We start from the raw sequence: 15,247 nt of genomic DNA on the forward strand, positions 1-15,247 counted from the left end.
GATTAGTTGTTCTGCAAACGTTCGACCGCGACAGCGACTGTTCCCCCACGATCTCGACGCTGCCGCCGCTCTCTCGCCTAAGGTTGCAGGGTTGGAGCTCCAGACTAGATGTCATCAGGACGAGGCGCCGGATACCCACATGAACCACTGCTCGTCAACCATTGCACCCGACTACATCTCCACCCGCACTCACGCCCAACACCCGGAATCTGCTATACACGGCGCATTTGTGGAGTAAGTAGCGCGCACAGCAATCCGCCCGCCCCACGTGCTGCGGTTGCTCTGTGGTTCACAGCCCGTGACTACGACTACATCTCAACCACTTGCTGACTGTTTGTGTCTGCAGTCAATCCGTCCCGGCTGCCCTCGACTGTGAATTGCTAGCTGTACATTGATGACTGCGCATTCCCAAGACTCGTCCCTCCACTGCGCCCTAGGCACACGCCTCACGACCCCCCACCACAACCTCGACCACCACCATTCGGCACCATGGCGGTCAGCGAACGGATATCACAGCTCATGAGCGCCCTCGATACGGGCTCCGGCCCTGATACCTCGCGTGCTACGTCACCAGGTAGCGACTGGCGGCAGCCCAACGGTGGCGTCAACGGAGCAGACGACCGGCGCCGTCCACGCACATTCCCCTACTTCGAATACCTTCCGTACCAGACGGAAGACCAGAGCGATCGCGAAGAGAGCCTCAACACATGTCTGAAGCACCTCTACATAGCCGTCTCGGCCGGCGACTTTGCGCCTGGCGCTGTACATTGGACGCGCGAGATCCGAGGCTGGCTCTCGCTCAAGTTCGACCTCCCCCGCACCACGCGCGTGAAGCTCGTGAAGCTCTACTATGAGCTGGCGCTGGCTCCCGGTCTGGACTACCTGGTCGCGGAGCGCTTCGCTAGCATGTTCATGGTCCTGACCAAGTAAGTGACACACATTAGAGTTTGGATGACGGGTGGAGACTGACACGACGACAGGCGTAAACATTACCTGCGACCCGGCAAAGACCTCATACTCGACTGGCGACCCCTGTATCGAGAGCTGAAGATGTTCGTCCTGCCCTCAGAATCCGGAGGCTCACATCCGCCAAACGTAAAGCGCAATATCCGTACGTTGACGAAGATGTGCACCTTTGCGCAGTCGTACTTCGACCCCAAGGAGATACCGGCTATACTGGAAGAGCTCCTGCCCTTCTTTAGCACATCGTTCAGCGAGAACGCATTCGTGGTTGTTGGTCTATTGAACCTGCTCTTCCCAACCCACCCGGCACCCGAGGACATGCAGCAACTGCTGCCTCAAGAATATCTCCCGACCTTCTTCCATCTATGGTCGCTCGTAAACCGGTCGCGGCTCTTCGATGCGCACTACATTGATACACTTTCGAGGCTGTCTAGGGACAACCTGACCGCGGCGCATGTGCCTTTCTCACAATACGGAGTGTTTACCGGCGAGCAGTCGTCTCAGATCTTCACGGCTATCCTGCGGCTACTGGAAATCCCAGTCGGCCAAGCCACGTCACCATACAGCAATACTGTTGACCTAGGTGCAGGACTTGCTGTTATGCTTGACCGTGACCCGCGGAAGCACCCGTCGACTCACCACATCGCCCGCATCATTGCCATGTCATTATCTCCTGCCTGTGCAGAGCATTCTGACTCTACTCTGACTAAGCTCGAAGGACTCATCCAGGCTGTGGAGACTTTCTTCCATCCATCCAATTCGGGTAGCTGGACTAGACCTCTGGCGCAGTTTGTTTACTACCTAGCCGACATCTTTGTGTTGCGGTGGAATCGAGAGCACAGCGGGGAGATGGATGTGCCAGAAGAGAGGAAGCTGAACGACGCAGTAAAGAGGCGCTTCGTACTCTGTCTACGAGAGGTCACATTCATGGGCATCTTCTCCAAGAGCGACAAAGCCGTACAATACGCCTTGTCCACCCTACAGAGCTTGGCACACCTCGAGCCCAACCTGATTCTTCCCGGCGCACTACAACGCATCTACCCCGCAATGCAAGGGCTTGTCGAGGTACATCGCACCATCTCGTCAATACGTGCGTTGCACATGCTTTCCAAGGTCATGGCTAAGACAAAGGGCTTCCGGTGTCACGTTACTTCTGTGCTTGGGCTTGCGCTCCCGGGTATCGACGCCAACGACCTGGAAAAGACTGTGCATACTTTGCAATACGTCCAAGGCGTGTGCTACCTCATTCCATTCCAGGACCTCACCAAGGCGCGGAAGGCGTCGGGTGAGACATCTAGAGATGGAGCAACTACACCGGATGATGTTGGCGGCAACACAGGGCTTGCTTTGGAATGGATCACAGCACAAGTCGAACGATTAGAAAGCGCCAACGGGAATATTGAAATCAACTACGACGAGGAGCTCAGTGATGAGGATGAGGCGATGATCCTACGGTCATCTACGACTGGTCTCAACGAGTTCCTGATCACATTCCTTGGTCGCGTGTTCACGCTTCTGGAAAACTTGCCCGATGCGTCTAGAGTCCGCAGTGGCTCTCCTGAAGAGTACGTGGTTAACCAGCTACCTGCTGCTTTCACGCCGCTGCTTGCGGCACTCTCTCCGGAGCTGTACGATGTTGCGCTTGATAAGATCGCGAACTTCATCACAAACCATGTCGTTCACCAAGCCAAAGATGCCATTGCATTCATTTGCAACAGTCTCGTCAAGATCAACCCTGAAAAAGCACTGAAGCGTCTGTTGCCACATCTCTTGGCAGGCATCCGTACTGAGATTGATGAGATTGGCGCTGGATCAACGCGAACAACAGGCGCCGAGGTACTTCCCCGCGATCGTGCTCTTGTTTGGAACCTTTGCATTCTTAGCATGTGTGTTGTCCATGTTGGTGACGCAGTTCTTGAGTGGAAAGACGAGCTCTTCGAGATTGCAGAATACATGCAGCAGAAGTGCCGCGGTACCCCCACCGTGCATGTTTCCAACTTCATTCATCACTTGCTACTTAACCTTACTTGCACCTACACCATCGACTACTCGATCTACGAGCAAGATGAGCTTGCACAAGGCTTGTCGACAGAGTCGTGGGGTAGACAGGTCGATATCAAGAAGCTGAACATCAAGTGGCACACTCCGAGCTCCGACGAGATTGACTTCGCCGTCAAGCTTTTCGAGACTCACGCCAACAACTCGATGAAGGCACTCAAAGCCCTGACGCAACCAGACTCGCCGATAAAGCGCGAAGGCACTGGCAAAGATTGGTCCGACGAGGTTTCTCGAAATCTTGTCCTGCTGCGCTTGATCATCTCCGGTATCTCCGTCTTGTTTGATGTTCGGCATGATCAGGCTGCTGATGGCGCCACCGAGTCTGATGATGGCTCTGACGCTGATGCGATGGACACAGAAGGCATCGATGACGATGCTGGCCTAGGAGAAGCTGAAGATGAAGAGGTCAAGCCTACTTTCCAGTACGAAGCCGGCTACCCTCTGCGTCGTGGCGATGACAACTACAACCTCATTCACGATCTTCGCGAACAGGTTGGCCAGATGCTACACAACGTACATCAATTCTTGATCGAGAAGCAGCCTGACGACGTGCCGTGCTTCAACTCTTTGTACAACGCCTATCGGTCGTGGTTCATCGATGTTGGCATCGAGCGATCTGCCCATGTGCTTGATAGAATTTCTAGGCTGTTAGAGAACGACGAGCGACCTTTCCGGTTCAGTGGATTGCGAAAGCAATACCCACGACCTCTACTGGTTCGCCGTGCAAACGTTTATCATCTGCAGCGTTTACGGCACAACGCTAACCCACGACCCAAGACTGATCTCGACATGATCTTGCTGCTTGATCTCGCCGAATCCAGTATCTCAGTCTACACAGAGATCCGGCGCACTGCACAGACAGCCAATGAGTCAGCCGTTAAGTGCGTGCTGGGTGCTAGGCCTCTTGTCATTCCTCCTCTACTGGATGCTTTCGTCAAGGCTGTTGCCGAGAGTGACTACCCTCGCATTAAGGGTGCGATGTTCACTCTTCTGTTCGGTAGCCTGGCAAAGACCATCAGCCGCGACTGGCGATTTACGCCTAAGCTCATCAAAGCGTTCATCGAGGTTACCGGTGCCGACAAGCCTTCGGTGCAGAAGCTAGCAACTAACGCTACTTTCCAAATCATGGACATGGGTAAGGCAATGGAGCGCATGGTTATCCTCCCGAAGGAGGTTGTGGAAGCGATCGCATACGCTATCGACTCTAGCGAGGGCGATAGTGTACATACCAAAGTCAACAAGCGTCGAGACTATATCAAGAAGAAGCGCGCTCGCATCGAAGGCAAGAAGGCTGAACTGTCCAAGGAGCTTGTCGATATTGCGAAGACCGAGCACTGGAAGAAGGTCAGTCGGACTGCAGCCATCATTGTCAACCTGGGAATGCGTTACGACAGCATTGCCTCTGACGAGATGATCGATCTCGTGGCGAAGGGATCCATCGATCAACATCCTAGTCTTCGAGGCCTTTACGCTGGAGCGCTCATTGGCTTGTACTCCGTTATTCAGACCCGTGCGATCACTGGACATAACTACGAAAAATACTTGCTCAGCGAAGAGGAGCTGCCGGATAAGATCTCAGTACCGACCAAGCCAGAGGATCCAAACTGGACCGAGGAGTACCTCGCTTCGTTTGCGCAGCCAGAAGCCAAGTACTACGTCGACTTTGATTATCCTGGCTGGCTTGTGTGGAACAAGAGCATGACCGCGTTCAAGCCCAATGCGCCCCAGCTATCGTATGATGAGGTCGAGAATGGCGTCCGCCAAAAGATCGCCAAGCATCTTACTCGATCTTGGTTCTCCAACTACTTTGCCTTCATGAAGCAAGAGCCTCGTGACAACAGCGCCGACAGGTTCCGCATGTCAAGCGCGATGGTTTTGACTCACTCATTCGATCTAGTCTTCGGCGGGTTGACCGAGGCGACGTTCGAAGACATCAAGGATTTGACCCAGTCTGTCTACGCTGATGGAAGCGACAAGCATCAGCATCGTGCCACCGCTGAGATCATGGCCGCACTGCTCTCATGCGCCCCAGATCTTAAGGCAGACCAGCGCGAAGCCGTGTGGGAATACGTCTTCCCTATCGTTCGTGGCATCTTCCAAGACGGACTGACACCAGAGAACTCCGGTTACTGGACTACTTTCCTACATGTTGTGTTGCAGTCGAAGGATCCACGCCGAGGATGGCCGCTGGTCGACTGGCTAGCTAGCTTCCGCCTTGACATGGAGTCCAACGCCGCCTTCAAAGAGAGCTCCAAAGTACACTTGCTGACGCAATGTATCTGCGATGCGGGGTGGCACTTCCGTCTAGAGAAGCCGATCTTGGAAGACTTTATGAAGCATCTCGACCATCCGTACAAGGGCGTGCGAGAAGCCATGGGCCAGACCATTGCGAGTATCTTTAGAACACGTTACCACGAATCGTACAAGGATGTCGACACGCTGATGAAGGCGCAAAAGGACGCTTCTTCGATCGGCGAACGCCCTTACCAGCCTACGGAAGAGTTCACTAAAACCATCACCGAGGTCTTTGATCGCCTTGAGGTCTGGCGTGGGGAGCGTCCGGCAGGTCAACAGACACCTTCGTCGTACACGTCAGGTGGTAAGACTGTTCTTCTCTGGCTCGACTCTACGCTCTCCTCGTACGAGTGTACCTCGCTCGTTAGGTTCTTCCCCGATATGTTCATGGAGCAGCTGCTACACATGATGGACATCAAGGAGGACCCTGAATTGCAGTCGCTCGCTTACCACGTCTTCCGCCACCTGCCCAACATCCCGCATCGCCAAGGTGAGGACTCAGACTTCATCTCTGCTCTCATTCGCATCGGACGCAACGCGACAAGCTGGCATCAGCGTCTTAGAATCCTCATCAACATCCAAGTCATCTACTTCCGCCGACTCTTCCTAATGAGCGAGGAACAGCAGCAGAGCATGTTTGATTGCGTCTCCGCCATGCTGTCAGACACACAACTTGAAGTACGCATGGGTGCTGCCACCACGCTGTCAGGCATGATTCGTTGCTCGCCCATTGCGTTCCGTGACCGCCAAGTCTCTACACTCAAGGAGCGATTTACCAAGCAGCTCAACAAGAACCCATTGCCAAAGAAGCGCAACCCAGGAACACCGACAACAGAACAAGGCAAGCTCGTCCTGACACGCCACGCAGCTGTGCTGGGTCTTGGTGCGCTTATTCAAGCTTTCCCGTACCAGAGCCCTCCGCCAGCTTGGTTGCCCGACGTACTTGCGACGCTGGCTAGGAAAGCTGCGGCTGATCCAGGCATGGTCGGTAAGAGTGTCAAGACTGTTCTGGCAGACTTCAAGAAGACTAGGCAGGATACTTGGCATGTTGATGTCAAGGTAAGTTTTCGGCACTCATAGGATCATGAATCGTACTAACCTCTACTCAGGCGTTTGAACAAGAGCAACTGGAGGACTTGGAGGGTGTGCTGTGGAAGAGCTACTTTGCTTAAACGACAGCTATGCGGCGAATGGGATATTACGAACGACGCTCAATGATTCCATAAGCGACGAACATGTACAATAAGTTAGATCGGACGGGTCATGACTACGAGCGATATGAACAGGCTCTGCATCAGTGGCGCCTAGTGGAAATAGCATTTTCTAGATAGTCTCTTGCTTACACAATGAACCTTTTTGCTCAGCAGGGCTTACTCAGTCGCGACCCGACGCGCGCTCCTTCCTGCTTAAAGCCGCTTGCCCCTCCCCCGCTCCGCTGTACCTACGCCTGCACATGTGACATCATATCCTGAACCTTCCGGCCATCAACAATAAAATCACCGCTCGTTGCGCGACGCATGAACAGCACTCGTTTTCCGCTACTACCCCTTCAGCGAACTTACAATGCCATTGACTGTACTTACTGACGCGGATGTGCGCACTCTCTTGTTGCAATTGACCAAACAAGACATTCTCGACTTGCAGCAGAACCTCGCTGATGCGCTGCACCATTATTCTACCAGCACGGAAGAAGACGACAATAATGGCTGTTGTGAGAGTTTTCAGTCTGCAGGCACGAGTGTGAAAACTAAAGACGGAGGGCTGATGACGGTCGCGCCGGCGAGCAGGTATGTATGCTCCGTGTACAAGGTGCATGATAGTTACATCGACTAACTATTCGCAGCAACGATGGCCTTGGAGTCAAAATAACGACACGTCCAGAGTCAGACTCTTCAGACACAACCTCTGTTACTTCATCGATGAGCTCACTCGCTCTATCTCAACAGTCGATACCAACAAGTAAAAGCTCAGCAACCACAGCCTCCTTCTCATCAGCCCAAACATCGGCATCAAACACTAGTCTCACTCTCTTCGACCGCTCCGGAAACCCTCGCGCGATGCTAAACTCCTCCGAAATGACAGCCTTCCGCACGGCCCTCGCAAGCACAATGCTCTTTAAGAAACGAGCAAATGTCCACGACGTAACAGTCTTCGGCGCAGGGAAACAAGCTTACTGGCATATCCGTCTCGCGCTTCTCTTGAGAGGCCCTGACATCCATCATCTCAATATCATAAATCGGGATTTTGAACGCGTACATCAGTTATTGGAGAAACTATACGATCCCGACTCCGCTCCTTCGACTTTCAATCCGGATCCAAACCACGTACCCACCTACCGCCGCGCATCAGGCCCAGAGGAAAGCAAAGCAACAGGAAAAGAAACCCAACACCAATACCTCCACCGCCCCAAAATCCAAATCCTCACCCCCGGCCACGGCGAATACCCGCGCCTCCTGCACGCCACCCTCCGCTCCTCCTCCGTCCTATTCCTCTGCACCGCCTCGCCCACCCCCCTCTTCCCCGCGCCCATCCTAACGAACCCCGAAGGCCGAAAGAAAGGCCGCTACATAGCCGCCATCGGCTCCCTCTCTCCACTCGCCACAGAACTACACCCAGACATCCTACGACAAAACGTCGCGCCCGAGCACGGCCACCGCCATTTCCACAAGCACGCAAAGCAGAGCGGGGCGGTGGTGGTGGATAGTGTTGAGAAGGCTTTGAAAGAGGGTGGGGAGGTGGTGCAGGCGGGGTTGGGTCCGGATCAGGTTGTTGAGATAGGGGAGTTGGTTATGTTGAAGAGGGATGCGGAGAGGAGGAGACGGGAGTGCTTGGCTGGGAAAGGGTTGATGGAGGCGGAGGGACTGGATACAGGGGGTGTAGAGTTGGGCGAGTGCGAGATGAATCGGAGGGAGAAAACGGAGAAGACGAGGAGAGGAAGTAGTGGGAAAAAGGAGAAACATCATGAAGGAGAGGACAAGGCGCATAAGAGCTTGATTGAGTGGTTGGTCAAGGGGAATGTGATTTATAAGAGTGTGGGACTGGGTCTTACGGACGTCGTGGTGGGCGGTGACCTTGTTCGCATAGCGAATGAGCGCAGTATCGGCACGAGGATCGATAACTTCTAGGGTGGGTTGTCGCATCCATCGGAACTGGAAGTGGGATCACAGCAGTTCGACTCCTGTGAGTGCAGTTGAGGCGATTTTCATATTTCAGCATGTATAATCGAAATATAATCACAAGCAAAAAATCATGCGAATGACGTGCGTTATCGTGATTGATTCCAGTCAACGCAGTCGTTTGCCGACCGCTTTTAACCCTCCTAAACTCCGTTGGTATTGTGAACCGACTATATGCAGAGATAAGAGACACGCCGTAAAGTCATCATGAAATCGAGAAAGCACATCAGGACCCGCTTAGATCTTGATAGCGCTCTCGATGGCCTTCCTCTTCTTCTCCATGCGGGCGTTGGCCTTGGCACCCATGATACCACCTCCCCAGTGGCGGGCAGCGTCCTTGTGGTGCGACTCGAGGTAACCGTCGTTGACAGCGGTGACGAGCTTCTGGAGCTCGTTCTTGTCCTCGGAGCGGACCTCAGTGAGGGCGAGGACGGCGGCGGTCTTCTGGTGGACGACCGTTCCGAGACGGGCCTTGCCCTTGACGATAACGTAAGGGACACCTGATGTATGTCAGTGAAAGTTCGATGCTGATATGCGCATTCAAGTCACTTACCCATCTTCCTGCAGAGAGCGGGCAGGTAGACAACGAGCTCGATGGGGTCGACGTCGTTGGCGATCAGGACGAGGGAAGCCTTCTTGTTCTCAATCAGGCCAACAACGTGGTTGAGACCGTACTTGGCGACGTAGGGCTTCTTGCTGACGTCCTCCTTCTTCTTGCCCTCAGCGACGGCGGTGGCCTCCTTGGTGAGGCGCTCCTTCTTCTCGGCCTTGGTCTCGGGACGGTACTTGTTGAGGATCTTGAAAGCCTGGGTGGCAAGGTTACGGTCGGCAACGTGCTGGAACTGGGCAATCGCCGGTGGGACCTTCAAGCGCATGTTGAGGATCTTCTTCTGGCGTTGAAGACGGACATACGCGCTGCACATTGTCAGTATCTGCCATCTGCGGTGGATCGGGGTTTGCTTACGGCCAGCGGACCATGCGGCCGACGTTGCGCTGGGGCTGGATGTCCTGACCGATGCCATAGTTGCGAGGACGCTTCTCGATGAGAGGGTTCTGTTCCATTGTGAGCGGTTGTAGTTGAATGTTTGGGGAATGGGCAGACCTTTTGCTTCTTGGCGGCAGACGACTTAGAAGTGGCCTGGGGGAAAGCCGCAGGCTTCTTTCCGGATCCTTTGGGAGGCATTGTCGAGGCTGTCATAGAGAACAGAAACCATTAGCGAATGTTCATTCACTATAGGTCTGAATCTCGTAAGAGGGAGAGGGCCTTTCAGCCGCTCTCCACTCTAGCCATCATTTGTATGCGACACGCTCATGTAGAGACGTGCGATTGTGATATGCTACCGAGCATTCATGGCGGATATGCGCTTACCTGGTGTGTTGGCGGCGACGATTAAAGATTGACGACGGTGGACTTGACGAACGTTCGAAAGCGGGCGCAAAAGTTGTCGGCACCGAAATCCAGAGAAGCGAGTGCGCGCGGGTGGGGAAGAACGTTTCGCCGGCGCTAGTACCTGCCCAATGGTAGCGTGGTGCCTCACCATCCATCATCGACCGCGACAACTTCAATGCGAGATCATGAACGCGATCAATCTCGGCGCGAAAGGGCGTAACGCGCAGCTCGTCGCCATATTCTGCCTATGGAAAGCGCTGCTCCTCTCGCTCGCTGCATTCTGCCCAGGTCCCGGATACGACACCTCTGGTCTCATACTGCTCGACGCGAGCGCCCGGCGTCATGTTGAGCTGGATGTCACCTCCCGCTATGAGCGTTTTGTCCTCAATCTGCTCCACTGGGACGCATTGTACTTTGTGAAAGCAGCTGAGCGGGGTCATGTCCACGAACAAGCGTGGGCCTTCAGCGGGGCGTACTCGTATCTCCTGCGACTAACCGGTCAATGTGAGCACCAGAGGCCCAGTCATTTGGGTCGGCACTGATATCTCGCAGTGATGGCTGGCGATGCGCAGGCTCCTCTGCACTACTATGCTCTGGCCGGAATCATCCTTTCCAACATATGCCACCTCCTCTCTGTGCTAGTGCTGTATCGCCTATTGACCTTGGTCCTGGAACCTCAACGGCGACAGATCATCCCATTCATCGCCGCTGTCTTGCATATCCTGACGCCAGCTTCTCTTTTTATGAGTGCACCGTATGCCGAAGCCATGTTCTCATTGCTCAATTTCACAGGCATGCTCCTCTATGCTCAATCTCAAACTGCGGCTGAGACTGGAATGTCATGGGTTCGAGCGGACTTTCAGAAGATTGGATCTGGTGCTTTTTTCGCAGCAGCTACACTGATGCGAAGCAACGGTCTACTCAGCGGCTTAATCCTCCTATACGATGTCGCTAAGTACATGCCCTCTCTGACGTCTGCGCAGTTGCGTATACCAGATGTAAGAAGGATGCTTGTCACATGCATGGCAGGTAGTCTGATAGCCCTGGCATTCTTCGGGCCGCAGTATCTGGCATACACGGAATTTTGCGACCGAGGCAGCGGCACTGGAACTAGACCGTGGTGTGACAAGACCTTCCCGAGCATTTACTCGTGGGTACAAAGCCATTACTGGTCAGTTACCCCAATACGATGACTTACTAGTCTGACCTCTTCCAGGAACGTAGGACTCTTCCGTTACTGGACCATCTCAAATCTGCCTCTGTTCATACTAGCGGCACCAGTTTCGTGGCTACTCCTCACATCAAGTGTCACCATTCTCCGCAGCGGTGTCCCACGCCCGTTGCGTGGGCGTCCTGTACCCCAGACTGGTGAAACAGCCAAATCCAGGAACGGAACCTCCGCGATATGCAAGCTACCGGAATTGGCACTCCCGCAATTACTACTGGCTGCAACAGCCGTTACCAGTTTTCACGTCCAGATTGTGAACCGAATTGCTTCCGGCTATCCGATGTGGTATCTAGTCGTCGCTACGTGGTTGGCTGATTCACAAAGTACTCGCCCGGCAGCAAACCGTTCACGAACAGCCAGGTGGTTTATCAGAGGTAGCATCATGTATTGCTTGATACAGGGAATGCTTTTTGCTAACTTCCTCCCACCGGCCTAAATCTCAGGCCGCGCAAATACTGTCGCACACACCAAGTGGTGGCGTGAGCTCTACAACATAGCTCCTCGATTCGGACGCCCAGACAGTCTGTACGACTTAGCTTATTACTAGTAAAACGCCATGATCAGACTCCTGAACTCCAATACGAATATTTCGCAATTACCACAACACTCGGTACATCTAGAAGGTTACTTAATTCTCCGGGCGAGCTGGTGCTAAACGTAGGAATAGCTCAGGAGGACACACATTACCGAGCTAAAACCTATGTCTTACATGCGAATTTTGGCACTGCGGCAGAAGCTGAAGGATCAGTTACGAGGCCGTCATGATGCCAAGTACCTCACAGTCTCACTACTAGTGTTGCTGCTCTAATGTCCCAGCCATCGCAAGTGTCAAGACATGCACCCTACAGTAGAACTTGGAGATAACAGATGAACGTCGCATAGAGCGGCTGACCTGTCTTTCTAGCCTATCATGGAAAGCTGGTCTGACGACTTTGTACCTGCATGCGCTACTGACGCCAGCCTACCGATGGAAGCCTAGATCATCGTATAAAAGTTGGCGATGCGACAATATGGCGACATGCTGTGCCAGCATACTACTACAGTTCCAGTCCAGTTGTTTACAAAAACGTCATGATATCGAACCCCTCTGCAAGATGCGACACATTGGGCGAAGCAGAACATTGCATCATCCACTGCTTCCCTACACATGACCGACAGCCTTGCAATGTCGCTGTTTTCGCGACGGAAAATGACTTCTTGAACACCAACGCGCCATTTCAGGACACTGATCAATGCCCTAGTTTCTGAGTCAGAAGCCTTCTGCTTGAGAATGATGACCACCGTCAAGTCTCACAGCGACGCCACCTACACCAACCAGAATGTTGGAGCGAAGATGAGGGCCTCTCGGAAAGACAGAAGGAAGGCTTGGCCATGCCAGCTTTTTCACTAGTCTTTGGCATAGTGAGGGCGACTTATAAAGGTTGCTTCAAGCTGCTTTGGTTGGTAGCCGTGCTCATCAGCCTAGTCCGACCTACACTCGTTACTAGAAAACGATGAAGCTTTCTACCTTCTCTACCTTCCTCAGCCTGTCCGTGGCTTTGGCAGCCGTGCTCGACACTAGACAGCAATGCAATGAGGATGACTGCTTCCGCGCAGTTTTCGGCAGCGGCGGATTCGGTCAGATAATCAGGGCGGGAGAAGATTGCGATGACTTCCTTACTACAAGTGTCATATGGTACCCAATGTTTGTATCCCAATCAAGATGTCTGTCGAACACACTAACAGTCTACTCCAGCACCACTATCACGTCCTTTACTCTTACGACATCTACTCTGACAACACCATGCCCTTCGGAGGTATTGCCCGTTCCGACAGATGAGCCCATTACTTCCGACGAAGAAAAACTATGGATTCGACAAGCACTGCCAACCGGAACTAACTGGTCCACGACCACCGTCTTTGGACCAGTGCCTACATACGCCACCCAAGCCTGTGTCTCGCAAGAATACAGATCTGTTTGCGGATGTGCGAGCATCACCGAAGATACTATCACCTATCTTAGCACCGTAAGTTTTATGTCAGTGTGCGATGGGTAACAGCTAATCATGTTCTAGACTGTGACAGATATTGAGACTACAACGTATACCAGCGTTACAATTACCGGAACATCTTGCCCAATCATCACACCATCGTCTTCGATGAGCTCCTCAACTTCAAGCATGGTTACCTCGTCTTCGGTGTCCAGTAGTGTTTCTAGCAGCACTAGCTCTACCATCTCGTCATCCTCGAGCACGGATAGTTCTTCGAGCTCGGCTACGTCGTCGTCCAGCACAGGAAGCTCTTCAGTATCCTCGACTGAATCCAGCAGCTCGTCTAGCACGCCAACTTTAACCAGTTCTCCTACCTCTTCATCCACAACCTCGAGTAGTACTTCAAGCACGGGAAGCTCTTCAGTATCCTCGACCGACAGTAGTAGCTCGTCTAGCTCGTCTAGCTCGTCTAGCTCGTCTACTACGCCAACTTCATCCAGTTCCTCTAGCTCTTCAGCATCGTCGATTGAGCCTAGCAGCTCGTCAAGTACACCGACTGTATCCAGTTCCTCCAGCTCTTCATCTGCAACATCTAGTAGTTCGTCTACTAGCTCAAGCAGCTCATCTAGCAGCTTGTCCAGTAGTTCGAGCACATCGTCATCTACCACAAGCGATGTATCCATCACGAGCTCGAGTAGCTCATCTAGTACTTCGACTGAGCCCTCCGCCACTTCAAGCACCTCGTCCACGGTATCAAGCAGCTCCTCGACTTCCTCGGTAGAAGTCCCTGCCACAAGCAGCATGTCAAGCTCTTCCATGTCTTCATCATCCACCATGACACCAAGCTCCTCGCCAGGTACTACGTCATCCGAAAGCTCTTCCAGCAGCTCTTCATCAAGCACATCGGACATATCGAGCTTCTCCAGCAGCGTCTCGACGAGCTCAACTAGTAGTACTGAATTCTCATCTTCAAGCAGTGCAACACCTACCTCCAGCGACTCAAGTTCGTCTGCAAGTAGTAGTTCGTCATCTTCAACGAGTAGCACGGACTCGTCGTCGTCATTGTCATCAACCACTACTTTGACTCCGACCTCCAGTGCTTCGAGCACATCGGCTAGCAGTTCATCGCCTTCGTCGTCTTCAGCGAGCAGCACCGACTCGTCGTCTTCGCTGTCATCGTCCACTATTATAGACCCGACGACCTCTGGTGTTTCAAGCACGTCTGTCAGCAGTTTATCGTCGTTCTCATTGAGCACCACAGACTCGTCCTCCTCGCTGTCAACAATTACAATCATAACTTCAACCTCCAGTGATTCGAGCATGTCTACTAGCAGTCCGTCGTCCTCGACATCATCTTCTTCGCTGTCATTCAGCACTACATCGATTTCCTCAACAACCGATACATCGTCGACTACATCCACAACGAGCGCAACGCCCAGCCCACCCGTGTGTGGAGGCTTTGGCGTTGGTCTCTGTGACGGCGCCTGCCGCGACCTCGCGACTGACGTTCTTCACTGTGGCCGCTGCAACAACGCGTGCGTCGCGGGCAACCTCTGCAACAACGGAGTGTGCGCATCTCGTGCATGCGACTCCAACTGCGAATTTGACCGCCTGTGCAACAGAAACGGAACTTCGTCATGCCGGTGCGCAAGGACCATGGATGGCGCTGGTGTCTGTTACGACAAGGATGCGACAAACTGTTCTGACCCAGGAATCCTTCAATGCAGGACCTCAGCCAGCTGTCCGATCGGCACAGTTTGCATGCCTAACGTCTGTGACTGTGCGGATACTACCAAGGGCATCTGCGTTGGCACCACTGGGTGTGGGGACGAAGGATTGTCTGTCATGGGCGGGCTGATCCGAATCGGAGAGATGGAGAAGCGCAGAAGGACCGTCCGAGGGTTGGCGAACCAACTCTAAGGATGGGACGAAAGCATGGTGGTAGCATACGCAGGGAAAAGGGCGGCATCGTGGTTTGTTGTGATTTGGGAATAGTTGGGTGCCTGCCAATGTGCTAGTGGGCGTTGTACAATGGTCTTCACAACACAATATACATCCTTCGCTTCTATACCTACACCGGCAACGGCTTCCCGTGTTGTGAATAGCGGTTGGCGTCAGTGCGACATTAAGCTCGCGGTGCATAAAGGCAATTTTTTGTTGTCAAGTG

The 15,247-nt window shown here is 53.3% G+C and overlaps 4 protein-coding genes across 4 annotated transcripts; 2 read left to right on the plus strand and 2 right to left on the minus strand.

Moving 5' to 3' along the window:
- Positions 1 to 489: 489 nt before the first annotated feature.
- On the plus strand, positions 490 to 6,488 carry J4E79_005497 (uncharacterized protein; the record flags this gene model as incomplete). The annotated part of the gene is made up of 3 exons (XM_049354375.1): positions 490 to 926; positions 981 to 6,375; positions 6,426 to 6,488. The coding sequence occupies 3 exons, from the start codon at positions 490 to 492 to the stop codon at positions 6,486 to 6,488; spliced, it is 5,895 nt and encodes a 1,964-aa protein (XP_049211240.1).
- A 903-nt stretch (positions 6,489 to 7,391) lies between these two features.
- Positions 7,392 to 8,441, plus strand: J4E79_005498 (uncharacterized protein; the record flags this gene model as incomplete). Its single annotated transcript, XM_049354376.1, has 1 exon — positions 7,392 to 8,441. The coding sequence occupies one exon, from the start codon at positions 7,392 to 7,394 to the stop codon at positions 8,439 to 8,441; it is 1,050 nt and encodes a 349-aa protein (XP_049211241.1).
- Positions 8,442 to 8,729: 288 nt separating this feature from the next.
- On the minus strand, positions 8,730 to 9,675 carry RPL8B (60S ribosomal protein L8B; the record flags this gene model as incomplete). The annotated part of the gene is made up of 4 exons (XM_049354377.1): positions 8,730 to 8,992; positions 9,046 to 9,407; positions 9,457 to 9,545; positions 9,595 to 9,675. 4 exons carry the CDS (start codon positions 9,673 to 9,675, stop codon positions 8,730 to 8,732), a joined length of 795 nt encoding a protein of 264 aa, XP_049211242.1.
- A 3,485-nt stretch (positions 9,676 to 13,160) lies between these two features.
- On the minus strand, positions 13,161 to 14,402 carry J4E79_005500 (uncharacterized protein; the record flags this gene model as incomplete). The annotated part of the gene is made up of 1 exon (XM_049354378.1): positions 13,161 to 14,402. The coding sequence occupies one exon, from the start codon at positions 14,400 to 14,402 to the stop codon at positions 13,161 to 13,163; it is 1,242 nt and encodes a 413-aa protein (XP_049211243.1).
- Between the last annotated feature and the right edge of the window lie 845 nt (positions 14,403 to 15,247).

Source organism: Alternaria viburni (assembly GCF_023758015.1).
Source record: "Alternaria viburni strain BMP 2772 chromosome Unknown scaffold_10, whole genome shotgun sequence".
In the NCBI taxonomy this organism is placed as follows: Eukaryota; Fungi; Ascomycota; class Dothideomycetes; order Pleosporales; family Pleosporaceae; genus Alternaria; species Alternaria viburni.